General features: G+C 43.9%; 1 protein-coding gene across 1 annotated transcript in view; it reads right to left on the bottom strand.

The window, feature by feature from the left end:
- Nucleotides 1-16,136, bottom strand: part of GUCA1A (guanylate cyclase activator 1A) — a 242,968-nt gene that overhangs the window by 103,358 nt on the left and 123,474 nt on the right. The window contains exon 2 of the mRNA XM_085630949.1: nt 15,763-15,912. Coding sequence (XP_085487075.1) covers nt 15,763-15,912 — 150 coding nt within the window. The remainder of the gene's footprint in view (nt 1-15,762; nt 15,913-16,136) is intronic.

Raw genomic sequence — 16,136 nt, 5'->3', positions numbered from 1 at the left:
TTTAGAGTGTTTTGTCTAGAGATGCGCAAACTCAGGATTCTCAGTCAGTCATATTCACTTTATTCGGTTAATAAAAACCATAAAAGTACACTACAAACATCTTATACAACAATATCAAAACATATACAAGGGTCATATTAGAGTAATCTGAGGCACCATAAAAATTCAGCAAGGAAAAGGTCCTCAGCCTTTTGGTTGTTTAAAAACTCAGGATTTTGAAAGCCCACGTCGTGTTTGAGACTCTGCATTTCCTTTGTTAATAGTACGCACCTGCAGGCCTGATTGTGTGCCTTTGCGAAAGTATTCATGTGCAGCGCCTTGTACATGCATAACTGGTGCAGCGAATAGCATAAATACTTTAAAAAAGGCTCACTATCTGCCCCGCAGCCATGCTCTTTTTAACAGTGATGGCACTTGACTTGTGTGAATGGCCCTCTTCCACACTCCATGTTTTCCTGGATGTCACACATTTCACAAACTATCTCTGACGGGATATCCACACATTACTCCGTAGCTTGCACATCAAATTATAAATATGTTATGTAATTGTGTATATATGCAATCTTGTATAGGCTCCTAACATTTCCCCACCCTATGAACAGTGATCAAGTTGAGGATCTTTAGTAAATTCGTATTACGGTACCACCATTGGAGTCTTGTGCTTTTCTGAACCCGAAGTGTACTTGCCTGTGTAACCAATTCATGTCATGGCATGTGTATCTAAATTCAAAACCTGCTTTACGACCATTCATGTGGCGCTGCATGTGTGGAAATGCACTGTCTTTTCAGTTTTTTAAGCAAAAGTTTGGAGTGATATTTAGCGCTGCACTCCCAAGCGCGGTCTGGTTCCTGGCGCACATAGTCTTGGTTGCTGCGCACAGAGACCTTACACTGCCGCACACAGAGGAAAAAAATTAGAGGGAACATTGGTCACAGCACAGAAAAAAAAACAGAGACCAAGTATGGTGGCACAGCTGTTAGGCAGTCAATACTAGGATAAAGGGGATAATTTTTGGTTTGGCGGAAGAGGTGAATTGCATATTTCAGTTCCCTGTGGCACTCCAAGTACCGGGCTGCTGATTGATGAATGTTAAAAGGTGTGCCCGAAAAAGACATAATGACACAGAGACCCAGGCGGGCAAAAGCAGAATTGTCCTGCAACACAGGAGCTAAAATCTCTGTATGTCAGGGACATTTCTTTTTGGTTTCTCAGAAATCAGCCCCCCAGTTGGAGTTTTTTTCAGAGCAACAAATAAATGGCCTAGCTGGCCACCACAAGATGGCAATCTGTTTGGCAAAGATTTTTCACAAAAATGCTCTTGAGTGGCGGAGTATTTTCAGTGAAAATGCTCGCCCAACACTCGTTTTGGTGGGCAAGGTGGAACCTGGGTGGTGGAGCTGGAGCCTATATCATGCGAGGGACTGGGCGCTCTGGCCATCTAAGCTAAAATGCATTCCTAAGATTACACTTCTCTTAAAATAATAAAATAAAAAAAGCACTGGCATGGCCAATTGGTCAGTGTTGTTTGCCAGCCTTTTGGCTTTGAAGGCTTCTTTTTGCTATAGTTTTAATAAAATGTTATTGTTGTGGGATCTGCTGCCGCAAAATTATGTTTTTGGTCTCATAAAGCACTTATTGTAATAGTAGTCTCTGCCACTGAAGGGAACTACTTTGTGTGTGGGTGTGCTCCTTGATAAAGGGCAGAATGCTCTCACAGTGTAATTTGCCAATGGCTGATTTGGGCTGACTCATTGACCATGTTGTATGCTATAGTTGGCGATAGACAAATGTGAATCACACACCAACAGACCAATGGACGAAGAGGGCTGCCTGAATGCTCTTGTTAGTAAGTACATTATGTATATAATTTTACTAAAATGAAAAAGTCTTGGTTAACGTCAGACCTGAAAAGGAAATGTGTGCACAGTAACCAAATCCAAAACTGCAAAGCAGAATAATGAAACTGAGACTGCATTTGTATCCGGCGAAAAATATCTTTAAAGGGCAAGCTAACAGTGTAGAAAAGGTAGCAAATAATGGTGAGTAGGGTGCCGTGAGCCTTAGAAGATTGTAATGATGTTACTGATAAGTGTAGGAAGAATATTCTTGGTGGAAAGGCACCGGCAGGATTTAGGACTGTGTGGGCAGAGGGAGGGGTGGTGTGGGGCTGGGGTCTTCGACACCCACACTGAACAGTGGGTATGCATGCAGACCGAAGACACAGCTAGACCACAAACCTAAGTAGAAAACAAAAGACCCCAGCGATACCATTCAGGACTGTTAAAAATGAACCACAATATTTGTCGGTGGTGATTCATATTGAGTAGAGGTACGGACTTCTCAGAAAAGATGAGACTTCAGTTCCTTACTGTAACTTCAGGGGGGTTGGAGCAGGTCTGATATTGACAGGGATGTTGTTCCATATCCCAGGAGTATGGATAAGGCAAGGCCTCTTGTTTTCGCTTTTTTGCAGTTTCTGTTTTTACCAGCTTCATTTTGGCTGTGCTTCTTATGCACTGCTGTTCACCTGACTCAGTTAATTACTGGACAGCACATGCAGGGGTGCTTATTTAGTTGCATCAGGGGTGGGGAGAGGTGGTCAATCTTCTATCAGCCTTAATAGGAGATGTGCTACAGTGAGAAGGATGGTTTCAAAATGGACAATGATTAGGCCAGGGAAGTCATGGAGCAAGGCAATACTTTCACCCAGGTACAAGAGTTCTAATGCTTGGACTGTTGTTCTGAAGTTGGATTAACGGAGGAGGAATTTCACTTTCTTCAGAATGGAAAGCTGTTCTCATACTCTCTTGGTTTTACTGGAGATCAGCCGCGGTGCGTCCATTGGGGCGTAGGGGCGTCGCCCCTCCAGCCAGCCCTGCTTGGACCCGCGGCTGCCCACTTCTATTCTTCCCTTTAACCTCTTCCAGCCTCACAAGTGACAGGAAACCCGGCAGCCGGAGCGCGCGACCAGAAGAAGCCCCGGAAAGCGAAAGAAACGCCCGGGTGAGGGAATAAAGCTGACAATTATGTCAGTCAGCATGACGTCAGACCACCCGTGGGCGGTCCGGCGTCATGTTGACTGACATGCAGTCAGACCGTCACCAGGGGCATGGAGCAGCACAATGCACAAGTGCGCATGAGTGGGGACGGAGGACGAATTTTCGCACCGTGCCCACTCATGCGCACTTGTGTTTGCAGTTCTGGCGCATGCCCATTAGGAGAGCGAGGGTTGAGCAAAGGCTCAAACCTCGGTCTCCTAATGGGCAGGCGGGCGGAGTGTAAAACGTGCCCCCAGCCAATCCTGGCGCTGCCACTTGCAAGCAAGCAGTCAGTGATGCGTGGCTGTTCCCGAGTGTAGGCGCCATTGCGCCAAAGGACCCGAGGCAGCGGACCGACCTGCTCAGGTAGGATTTTTTAATTTTATTTGAAAACTCCCCCCCCACCTCCGCGATACACCCCCCCCCCCGACACCCCACGAGCCGCAACTGCGTAAGTAGAGGCCTTTGTGTTTCCTAAACGTGAAATGAAAATGATTCTGCAGTTCCCCTCTGTTCAATTATTTTGTAATTGGTGTACAGGGCTCAATGCTTTGAGTATGGCTAGAAAACTCATCAAGAAAAATAAAAAAGTAATTAACCAATGCAAAGGAGAACAAGCAAAGATGTGTGTGTGTGCTGCTACTTACACTTAAGGAAATCTCACATAAATTATGTAAGGTGTTACATTACAATGTGGACTCTGATACCTCCAGGGCACAATTTTACTTTTCAATGTCTTTGCTTCCAGCCTGAGGGACTTCATGTACCTTTCATTTATTAGTAGGCATTGCTAATATCTTTTCCAGAGATTGCTTACATCTTGAGAAGTCTCTTGACACCACAGTTCGTCTACATTTACAGCTCATCAGAAATAAAAAATGCGATAAGTATTTAATAGACATTGGAAAGTAAACGTAAAACTGGGAACTACAGATACCAGGATGCACTGGGTTTGGACCATGATCGTAGCCAACAACTGATAAATACTGTGAAAGGCAGGTTCATGTGTGAGTGCTCCCACATCCCTGTGTGTAAAACAACATGCAAAGGGTGACCTACAAGTGTCTGTCTCTGTGGTTTAAAATGATGCAGGGCGTGCTAGGCAGGGGAGAAGGATGTCCTGAAACCTCAAGATTTGCATTTTGTGTGATGTCCGTGAGCTCACATCAGTAATGAGCAATGAAGGAGCTGGCAGATGTTGTTTTACATTAATGCTATGTTGTGCTGCTCATCCAGATAAGGAAATTAAAGATTGTTATGATATTGGATTAATACTGATCAGAGAATTGTGATGAATTAACAGCATTTGGAATGGAATAAATTGAAGCACGCCGAAGTTCCTTGGAACATAATAGCAAAATCAAAAGCCTTAATTGTTTTGGGGGAGGGAGTTTGAGCAAAAGAAATTAATGCTTTTTCTGGATTGCTGCTTTTCATAATTTACGACCGCAAAGATCAGGGAAGCAAGGAAAATGGAATGCTGGGGTGTAATTATGATTTCAAATTGCACAGCATTTCTGAAACACAGAGGGAAGGGGAGTGGCTAGTGTCTGAAATGATGAGGTGTGTTCCGGCGAAGTACATTGCTTCTGAACTAAATAAAGCGGAGAAAGCAAGTTGACTGGCTCGCCAGCTGAAAGCAAATTACTCCCTTCCTGTTCATGTTTTATACAAATGAACTACCTTTTTGCAAGAACAAATCCGAGTTTTGGTTATTGGAACATAGGATGGAGTTAATGTATGTTTTCTATCGAACTTGATAAGTTAACGCAGACTGTATTAGAATGTTCATCGCTGATTGGCTTCCGGCCAGTCAATATCTACTAGGAAGAGTCAAACCAAAGTCATCCGCTTCACTCCTGCAATTACCAGGTCACTGAACCTCAAAGCCTTATGCAAGAAATACTGTCCTTTGACAGAAATATTTCCTCGCTAAAAATGTTTTGAGTAATTTCAAAATTGAGTTTGAAGTGGAATCGCAGTACAAGGTCAAGTGAGAGCATGCAGGGTGGAAACCTTGAAAGGATGCTGGTGGACTTCAGGGTAAAATTAAAATACCGAGTCCTGTGCACTGTAAACTCAACATATTCATCCTTTCTCTCAATTTACTGAATATTTTATTGTTATTCATTTATTTGAAGTGCAGGTAATAGTTTCACAATAGTGCATGCTCCTGGTTTTAAATAATCAGTTACTGGGGAGAGGATGTGACCTAATGGCTAGGGCGGTCAAGCTCAAATATGGGGAACCGGGTTCCAGTCTCGGCAAGGACGCCCGACATCCTGTGATCCTGGGCAAATCACTTAATCTCTCTGGGGCAGATATACAAGCCCCTTGCGCTGCCAGTACATCACTTTTTGTATCGCACTGGCTGCGCATTTCCCTGCCTCATATTTACAAGGACAGGAAAAGCCACCTTGCTTGACATTTCCTGCCCTTGTAAATATGGCCCCTGGCCTGTACACGCAGCACTTTGCTTGAAAGGGGCGTTCCATGGGTGTTGCTGTGGTTGTTCCCATGCAACACCCATGGAACCTGACACATTTCCAGATTTGCGAGGAATCGTAAATCTGGAAATGCGTGTGAATGCTTCGCCTCCCAATGTATGTTAAAGACGAGTCGGTAAAAACACTGTACGGGGAATGCTGTAGATGAAAACGTTCCCCGCGCTTCCCATACGCATGCAACTTTCTGCATTCCTGGAATGGTAAAGAGGTTGGCAGATGTTGGCCTGCAGCAGCTCCAAGAGTTAACACTACGGCCCACATTTGCATAGTTTTGCACGAGCGCCCACAGGGCTTTAAAGCATATAGTCGACGACAGCGCCCGTTTGCACTGCTTTTCTTCAAAGAACGCCTACGCAAAACCTTAGTACATTTGGGCCCAGGAGAGAGAGTGTAGTCTTACGGGTGTGTACTGTTTATTTTTTTATATTCATTCCTTATAGGAAGCCGCTACCGAGTAGTAGGATGAGATTAGAGTTCTAGGCAAGGGTGTCCAAAGTGGTTTCAGGAGGGACGTTTCAGCGTGATTTTTCAGAATAACCCATGAACATGTTGATCAAGTCCACTGAGGTTCGTTGTATGCAGATGCGTGTTAAGTTGGGCAGCCCTGATGCAGAGCAGCGGTTACAAGCATCATTTTCATGGAGAGCAGCGAGTGAGCTGGATGGGCCTCCGAGTGGTGGGGCAGCCGTGCCTGGGACGCAATGAGTGCTGAGAAATACCCTTGTCCATGACAGTTCAAAGTTCGCGTGCATGTGATCTACTGTGCGTGTAGTTGGAGACGGCTCATTTGGGTGTAAAGGTGATGCGCTGAGATAGCGAGAGCAGTGGAGGCCACCTCGGTCACTCAACATATCTCAAATGTTCAGGTACCTGGGGTGTCTTATCTAGGGACTGCCCACACTGCTCTTAAGCAACGGTTTACAATGGGAATGGTTGCTTGGTTCATGGACATCTTAAGGGATTTGGCGGCCTTGTGTCAAACGTATTTTGGGGGCACCTATTCGGAACCCTTTGAATTTATGATCCAATATTAGCTCTTTCTTGCCCTCTTTGGCCAGGTCACTGTCAGTGCACCGGCAAAATCGTCCAAACTCCACATGTGTTTCGTTTACATCTAATATTCAAGGACAGTGACTTGGGTTTTCAGTATTGTAACACAGCAGCAGTAGCTCACTGATATTGCTGAAAGTAGTCTCTGTGACACCCTACCATTTCTCATATCTCAGGACCTGTTTTGGTCTAAAAGCAACTTTTTATAGATGTTGCATGAAGCACAAACATACACTTTCTCTGAAAATGTTGAAATAGAAAATCATACATCAACCACATTAACAAATATATTAAAGGAAAACGATATTTAAAAAAAATCTATTTAATAATTATTCACGGTCATCAGGACAAGGCTCTCTGCAGAACAGAGTTGGCTCTATCAGTGGTCCCCTGAAAGTCTGGCGCCCTGGGCAGCTACCTATGTTATGCCATCTATTAATGTAATAACTGCACTTTCACAATTGCTTTATTAACCTTCCTGCTTTCTCAAATTTGCTTGAAAATGCACGATTTTTCTTCTTTTTTTTCAAAATTTTCTGGGGGGGGTAACCCCCCCCAAACCCCCCTTTTGGGGTTCGGGATCGCTCGCTGCGCTCGCTCGCTACGGTGCTGTATGCTAATTCGTTTCCGCCCCACCACTTTAAAATCTCACCCACCGCCCCTGCTGGAGATGTGTTCTATAAAGCAAAACTTAGTGTCAAGGGAGAATCCAAGTGACCTTGTGTTGGCTGTCAGCTGAGGGCGAAGGATTCCAGGTATACTGCGGAGAGCCAAGCGTGAATTTGTGGTTGCCTTTTGCTATTAGTGAACAGAAGGCATTCTGCCTCGGATAGATTATGCTTCAGGTAGATGTTGAATATCCAGTGCGGAATGAGATCAAGGCAAGCTCTGAGTCACTGAATGTAATGTGAAGCAGTGATTTTCAAGTAGTGCTGGTGTCAGCGCAGTATTAATGGATGTTAATGCAGGTGTAAATGAATAGGGTTCCAAAAGGTTCCATAAAGAGTTTGAAGAAGAATGAGGACAGGATGGAGCCCCGGGGTACGCTGTAAGAGACGGGTCATTTCAGGGATTGTGAAGCTCCACTGTGGACGTATAAGTGGTGTTTTGTGATGTAAGAGTTAAACCACTGTTAGGTCTGGGAGGTCTGTAGATCAGGCTGTAAGTAGTTGTCTTTGATGGTGAGCATGGAAAGAGGCAGATGAGTCAGTTGGACTTGTGGATGGCAGCTAGCCCTCGACCTATCTTGTCTCTGCAGTCTCCAGATTGGATGCTGTAGCGTGTGGAGATGATGATGTCTACGATGTGTGTGGATGTAATGCATGTCTCTGTCATAAACAGTAAATCCAGGTTGTTTTGTGTGGCTATGTTTGCAATGTCAGGTGCACGGAGGACTGTACAGTACTTGTTTACAAGAATGAGTTGAAGGATTTACTCAGGTGGTTGCATGTATGTTCTGGTGTGTGGGATGTTTACTGTGGTTGATGTGCGAGTATGGTAGCAGTGATTTCACCATCTGGGTATTGATGTGGGAATAGGCCTGGTGAATGAGGCACATATAACAGACTTACCCTAGAGTTAGGGGGTCTGGATTATAAAAATCCTGACCCTAAAAAGATCAAAAAGTTGATTTCTCTGTCTTTTTCCCACCCTTATCTAAGGACCCCTGTGTAAGGAGACCCTGTCGAGGTATTTAATATTCTTAGCAGTTGGCTGAGGTGGGAGGATCATGATTGAGTGGGCGGTATCAGGTTGTCCAGAGGCTTTGGGGAAGGTGGACATCTTAAAGGACTCAGCATAGAAAGGTGTGTTTATCAGCCAAGTCAAAAGCAAATGTAGACAAGGCAGCTAGACCATAATAACAACATATAAACATTACATTATTAATGGATTATTATTGAAATGCAAAACATTTCCCCAAAAAGGCAGCTACTACGCATCATTGTGAATCCATGTTAGTAAACACCACTGATACAATTGTTGGCTCCATCCACAAATAAAAGCCTTCATTATGAGTTGATCAATATCGCATGTGATAATTGTTGTATCTTGAAAAAACAGACAGCAAGGTTTTCAGTACTTATTGAGTGCGATATTTATTATCTATTCTGAGTTTGGGACAAATAGCATGCAGGTTTAGGTTCTCACTGCACCAAAACCCACATGTTCCGATACTTTCTGGGCATTTATCCCCGAAAAACATCAGCAGGTTTGACATGCTGATATTTAACACAAATCTCATGACTTCAGTATGTGCAGAAACATGAGTTGCTGCATGCATCAGAATTTATCAGCCCAGTCCTAATGAGGATCCTTATTGGTTATTTAGCACCCACAAACCTGCTCATGTATTTTGCATTGACAGTTCCATTCACACAAATGTTTTAGATATTAACCGCGTACTTAATCAATTAACAGACGAGAATAGGGATTAGGAAGAGGCACATACAATTTAAGGTTATTTAAGGACTAATATGCTGTCACCTGCCCTGTGACTGGCCTACCCTTGACTTGTAATTGTTTCTTCAATAGGATCAGGATATGTTATTTCTGATGTATGTGCACCAATCTGCTCAATCTGTCAGAGATGGTGTGTTGTCAACGCAGTCCAGGTGAAAATCAAGGGCCAGGTCAACTTCAAACATGATTCAGCTCTCCTAACTTCCTATTATTTAGCAAAAGAGGAGTGGGTTTCCACCGTCTCTGTGCACCGGCCAAAGCGCACCAGCAACTTGCCAAAAGCCATCAAGAACCTAAACAGCTGAATGACTGCAAGTACCAACACCCTGGCTCCCCTCAAGCACAACATAACTCAAGCTCCTGCCCACATGCCAGTTGGCACACAGAGTAATTCAGACTGAAGAAATCACTGCAAGCAACTGGTGCGCAAATGGAGAACTAGTCAAGACACCACAGATAAAGACATCTGCAAATCAGTCCTAAGATGCTCCCACCCGCACATATGGAACATTATCACATCCCAAGTCAGCTTCCCATCATGGCTGAAGAATGAACATTGACCTTGTGACCCAATGTCAGCACCATTGAAATCGCTGCTACAATGAAGACCATCAATTCAGGGGCCCCACCTGACTCCTGCCCCCACTATGCCTTCACCAAAGGACTCCTACCGATGAGTGAAGCACTAACATCCATCCTGAATGCCTTCCATCTACAGACCCAACTCCCTCGTTATAATACCCAGCAAAGGTCTTAGAGAAACTAATTAGCCAACATCTAACACCCAACTCAGCAACCACCAGCTCCTGATGCCTTGAAGTCTTTATTCAGGACCAACCACAGTGCAGAAACAGCACTCATCGCTGCCACCGATGACATTCGAATGATCTTTGACAGAGGAGAAATGACAGCCCTCATTGTTCCAGACCTCTCTGCAGCACTTGACACGGTCTCGCACCCCATCCTAATCAGGTGCCTGCATGAGACAGGTTTAAAAGTACCCGCTCTCTGCTGGATCTGCTCCTTAAAAGAACACAAACTGTCAGCCTTGCACTTTACTCCATAGAAGCCAACAAACTAATCAGCGGAGTACCTCAAGGTTCATCCCTCAGCCCCACTCTCTTCAACGCAAACATGATCCCTCTGGCACTGACACTATATCCTATCCAGTTCTATTGCAGAGGATGGTGGGGACAGGCATTGGTGGTGTGGCATGGCATTGGTTTAAATCCTTCCTTGAAGGTAGGCTAAAAGAGTTTCGCTTTACCCTACTCTTCCTCTCAGAAGAGGCTTGAGTAGAGAGTGCCACAGGGTTCTCCTTTGAGCCTTACTCTATTTGACATCTATATGGCTCCTCTAGCCAATTTAATTAAATATCATTGTTTTGTGATTATCTCATATGCAGACAATGCCCAATGGCTTCTCACTTTCGATCACTTTGCCGCAGACAAGATTTCGACTTTTGTTGCTTGTTTGAGGGATATTCTCTATCGCAAGTGTAAGAGCTAGCTTCATTGTAATGCGAATAAAACTGAGATATTACTATTTGGTAAGGCCAGAGACCAATGGATAAATTATAGCTCGATGAAAGATCTATCTCTTCTTCCTCCTACCACGTCAGCAGGAACTTGGGAGTTAAAACAGAGGACAAGTTATCCATAGATTTCCAGATTTCATCAGTAGTAGGGACTTGTTTTGGATTGCTTTGGTCAAGTATAGGAATTCCTTCAGGTTTTACCATCAGACTCATGCAGAATAGTAGTTCATACACTGATAACATCTAGGCTGAACTATTTGCACTGCCTCTGTCTTGGGATACTAGAACATAATATCAGATGACTACAGATGATACAAAATGCTGTGGCGTGTCTCACTGGGTCTGTCTTGGAAGGAATTCGTTTAAGGTCTTCTTAGGAAATTGCAATGGTTTCCTGTCAGGTAGAGAACTTTGTTCAAGGCGCTATTGTCTATTGTGCCTTTTACAATTGGTGTCCTAGCTATGTAATTGTGAGGACACCTAATTACAACCTTCCCAGAACCCTTCGCTCTGCCACAGAGATGCTAGTACAGACGCTCATGATTCGCATAGCTAGAACTCAAGGGTGGCCCTTCTCATAAAGGATAGCAAAGCATGGAATAAGTTTCCTTTTTTTCACTTTGTTTCATTTCCTCAGAATTACAATTTAGGAAACAGCTAAAAACCTATATTTTTTTCTTGGAGCTGATAGCAAGCAATAAGTAGGCCTTCTGTAGTCTCAGCCCAGGGACACTCCGTTACTTCACTTTCGGCCAATGCCATGGTGCACACAGCATCAACATCCTCTCCTGCGCTGATGAAATGTATCTCAAAGGGGCTTATTTATGAAAGCCCTGAGTCCCTTTTGCACCACATGAAGTGGTACATGCGTGACACAGGGCTCTAATAAAGATTTATGAAGCAACGCAAAGCCACCCTGCAGGCAAGGCAGTGCAAATTGCTGCATCACTTTACTCTGTGCCCAGAAGGCGATGCATGGGGCTATGGTGGGTTTTTCCATGCAACACCCATGTAATTTGATGCTGCCCAAGATTTACGAAATAAAGAAAACCTGGAAAAGCATTAAATCTGTGCACTTCCTAAGGTGAGGAGTAACAAGGAGAAATATGTTCATTTCTCCTCGTTTTTTCCTCTTTCCATGTGTGCTGCATTCTGCAGCCCACATAGGATGAGGAAGATGCCTTGTAGGATTGTTTTGTGCAGGAAGGTGCTCCTTCCTGCACAAAAACATTCCTGCCTGCAACAGCGACACCATGGTGCAAGGGTGCCTCATGTTGGCGCTAGGCTGCCAAACCAGTGCCCACGCAGGCAGGAAGGACAGGAATGCACTGCATTGCTTAAATATGGTGCATTCCTGCCCTTTCACATTGGCATAGGCCAGTGCTGCAAGGTGCCTTGCTGCACTGCCCTATGCCAAAATGCCATAAATAAGGCCCTTACTCTCCCTCCAAGATCTCCAACACAAGAAACAAGTTTACTGCCTCCATGACAGAAGTCACAAGCTGAATGGAAGCCAACTGTCTTAAGATTAGCACCATCAAGACAGAAGTAGTGATTTTCAGTATGAATGTTTGCCATGGCACTCCAATTGGTGGCCAGCTGAGCTCAGACACACACCAGCCCCAGCACCCATCCCAGGAACTTTGGAATAATCATTGATAGGAAACTTAACATGACCACACAAGTCAACGCTGTCACTGAATCCTGCTTCAACCCCTAGTGACATAACAAAACTTGAGGGGGCTCCCCTGCATGGTACGTGGAGGGGCCCCCGCTCCGAATTTAACTTAGGAGCTGTCAGGCCAGAGTTCTGTGCCGCGGGGGCCACCTGCAGCTAGGGGGCCCCCGCACTGCAGGGGCTGCAGGGGTCTGTGTTACACCACTGTCCACACTTGAATGAAGATGCTGAGGAAGATCTTGAAATGGCTCCCAAGCAAGCACTCATGCCGTAGTCACCAGCAAGTTGGACTATAGGAACACCCTCAACGCTTAATGTGAATACTTGCTCTGCTTCAGATATTGTAGCTCTGAGATAATGTTCGATTACATGGCATTTTGTTGAACGTTTTACATCTGTTTAAACTCATGTCCTAATCATTCGTATTTCTCATCACTTGAATTCAAGAGGTATTTGAACTTTGGAGATTATGTGCCAAAATTACAACAAAATCAAACAAATACTTAAGGAAACAAAGAGAATTCAAGGCATCGTATCACGAAAAGGAGTGTGTAATTATTCATCAAAAATGTGCTGCATGAGGAAATACCTCACTCGCATAACTTTTGTTTTGAATTAATCCCGGAAAGAAAAAGAGCCAGGTGTTCTCCCCAAGTCTACAGAGTACACAGTCCGTGCTCTGGAAAAACCAGAATCAAGCCTCCAGGCACAGTGCCCCTACTAAACCTTTGCTGCAAGTGCAATTAGTGTTCCTATAAAGGTGAGCAATTAACATCATGCTTTTTAGGAGTCCACCATTAGACTTCAAAATGGGTATCATGCTACAGTGTCAGTGTAAGCTTCTTCATACACCTCTCAAATTGATTTCAATGCACCATGCCACCTTTACACGGTGATCACTGTATTAGTGAACTATATACATTGAGTAATTCATTCGCTGAAAACCTCTAGGGCTGTGACTGTGTCAGAACTGCTCAGTATTTGTAAATTCTGACTAAGGATATTTGGATGGAACTTTGACTTATGAACACCATTTAACCGAATTGGATTGCTGGAGAAAGCAAAAAATCTAAACTCTTTGGAGACTGTATGCAGTTTTATCTTTCATATGGATATCTGGGAACTAAGGGTCTGATTTAGATTTCGAGTAACTACAATACTACTTTTCTCCTCTGTCTCTCACATTTCATCCTCCATCACACTGGTAGATGCTGTATCACACAACAAGATAAAAGCACGTCTCTGGTCTCTCACATACAACAGCAAAACATTTTCGTCACATATGTTCACAACAAATACTATATTCTTCCAACCACGTGATCACCAAGGTATAGCATGTTGCTCATCTGATCATGCACTTTGGCGCCCTGTAGTCGGGTATGAAGTGCTATATAAACACCACAATACCATACAATACAATTGTTCCATGCACTCAGTCATTTTTCCAGCTATCCGTCCATCTATGCACTTACCCATTTGACCATACATCAGTGCATTAATGCAATAAGTATCAATGAATTCAATCACTCGTTTGCCTTTCCATGTATTCCCTCATCCACATGTTTACACATTCTCACGTTCACCCATTCACCCACTGAAACAAACACATGCCCTTCCAATCAATAAAGAAGCAGTTTCTCTTAGAAATTGCTGGATCAATTGGTTCTGCCAATGCTTGTGATGCAAAGGTAACTGTATGATCATCTTAAGCAAAGGAACAGAGTGGATGAGAGGCTATTGATACCTATCTCGCTGAAAGACCTCCTGTCAGTTAGTATTGAGGTAGGGTATGGGACTTTACATTATACTGAAGAATTTCACAAGGACCAGTATTGAGCTTTGATATCTTCTTTGTGTATTGCAGCATAAGTTTGCAGCTTTGATCACTATTGTATCTCTGAGTGTGTCTTTCTAATTAGAATTGTATTGAACCCTTATTTAGGTTTCACCTACTAGGCATAGCAAGTCACTTGCATGACTTACCTTGGGTTTAGAATCCATCAGGACAAGGCTCTCTGCAGAAAAGAGTTGGCTCTATCAGTGGTCCCCTGAAAGTCTGGCGCTCTGTTATCACACTCTTTTGCCTGATTTGTATCCATTGGCTTTTGAGATTTTTCCTTCCTTTTCTTGTGTTTGTTCCTCTGCTGGAGCATAGCCTCATTACTTGTGTTCTTCTATTGCTTACTTTTCAGGCCCTCCTTTTTTTTTGGCTAAGCAGTCCTTGAGTGCATGTGTTTTCCAGCAGTCTCCCTCATGTGCTTCCCCCCCTCCAACTCGCTCCATGTTGCTGTCCCATCTCTCCTGGCCCCTCTATGTTGTGCTCGCCCTTGTGTGTTTCTTTCTCCCCTGCTTTCTTGCTTGTGTGCAACTCTTGTGGGTGCTGCCCCAACACCCTATTGCTGCCTCTTACCCATCCAACAATCTTTTTCTATAATCTTTTTTTATTTTTTACCACAGACCAGGCAGCAATTTGTTGTTGACTTTTCCAACTTAAAATAACTTTTCGGCTACTTCTATTTGTTTTCCTGTCTGCATCATTGTGTAGGTCCACATGCCTAATAGACCATGCACGCACCTACACAATGATGAAGTCATGCCTTTTTTGATTTTTCCCATGCTGCACAGCATATTGCTGATGTTATACGTCAAGTCTAAAAGACACTAGCAAAGTTAGTCGGTCCCAAAGGCAAGACCTATTTGTGCTGTCAATGCTTGGTTTTTTTAAAAATCACCTGTCTTGAACCTTTGTTTACAGTACGAAGTACATTGTACCTCGAGATCTCCTATGAAGCCTGTTGACTGTGGCTATTACTAAATATGGTTTAGTCTTGGCAAGAGTAGGATGCTTAAAAAGTGTAAGCCGTGGGACTGCCACCCCTCGAACACATTTGGAAAAGAATGGTGGCTAAATGAGAGCTGACAAATAAAGCCACCTTCCAACATACAGAGAAATGAAAAAAACACCTCAAAGATGTGAGAGACTATTACAAATCTGTCAAACCTGATGACACTAATGCTCTTGTCAGCAAAATGACATATCAACCTCTGGGTGAAGGGGATGGCATGTAGTGCAAGAGAAACCCATGCCCATAAGCCTTTGGCCAACAGTGATGATAGACTCAGTGACTGTGCTAGAGGGTCTTCAACTAATGTCTGTAGCAACTATGTTTATGAGTGTCATGACCAGGAGAAGCAGCCACAATAGATCAACCTTTACAGCATAATGTCAATCAAAAAAGTGTGAGGGGCAATAAAAGTAACAGAGCATAAAATGTCACTCCAAAAAGTAACAGAGCTAAGCCCGGCTCCCACACTTGGCCCTTCAATTGATACTGAGAGGCTAGCGGAAGGGTAACTGCCGCTTCCCTCAAGGTCACTGTGCTGAGTCATTGGAAGGGCAGTGCCAGAGGCATCAAAGGACAAGCCGGGTGTACTCGGTGTTATCACTGACTGCCCATAAATCAATTGCAAGAATGCTTCAGATCACTCACCTTGATGATGTTCAACAGCTCTCCCCTATCAATGCAGCCATTGCCGTCCACGTCATACAGTTTAAAGTACCACCGCAGTTTCTGCTCAACCTTGCCCTTGAGGACCAGACTCAGAGCTGCTACATACTCCATGAAGTCCATGTATCCATCCTGTGCGACAAAGCAGAGTTAAACACTTACTGTTGCCACATTTCTAGACAAAAGAGAACACACGTGTGCATGATCACAGATAACACTCACCTGCCTTATCCTGTCTTTTTTTAAATCCATCCATCTCTGCTGGAAGCCTGTTCCATCCATTCACTACCTTTCATGAAATAACTAATACCTTTCAAGTACCTCATGGTCCTCCCATACATTGCGACCTCTACTTC

This window comes from Triturus cristatus, chromosome 1_1 (genome assembly GCF_964204655.1).
Source record: "Triturus cristatus chromosome 1_1, aTriCri1.1, whole genome shotgun sequence".
Lineage (NCBI taxonomy): Eukaryota > Metazoa > Chordata > Amphibia > Caudata > Salamandridae > Triturus > Triturus cristatus.
The sequence above is the reverse complement of the archived record's forward strand: the minus strand, read 5'-3'. Positions and strand labels throughout refer to the sequence as shown.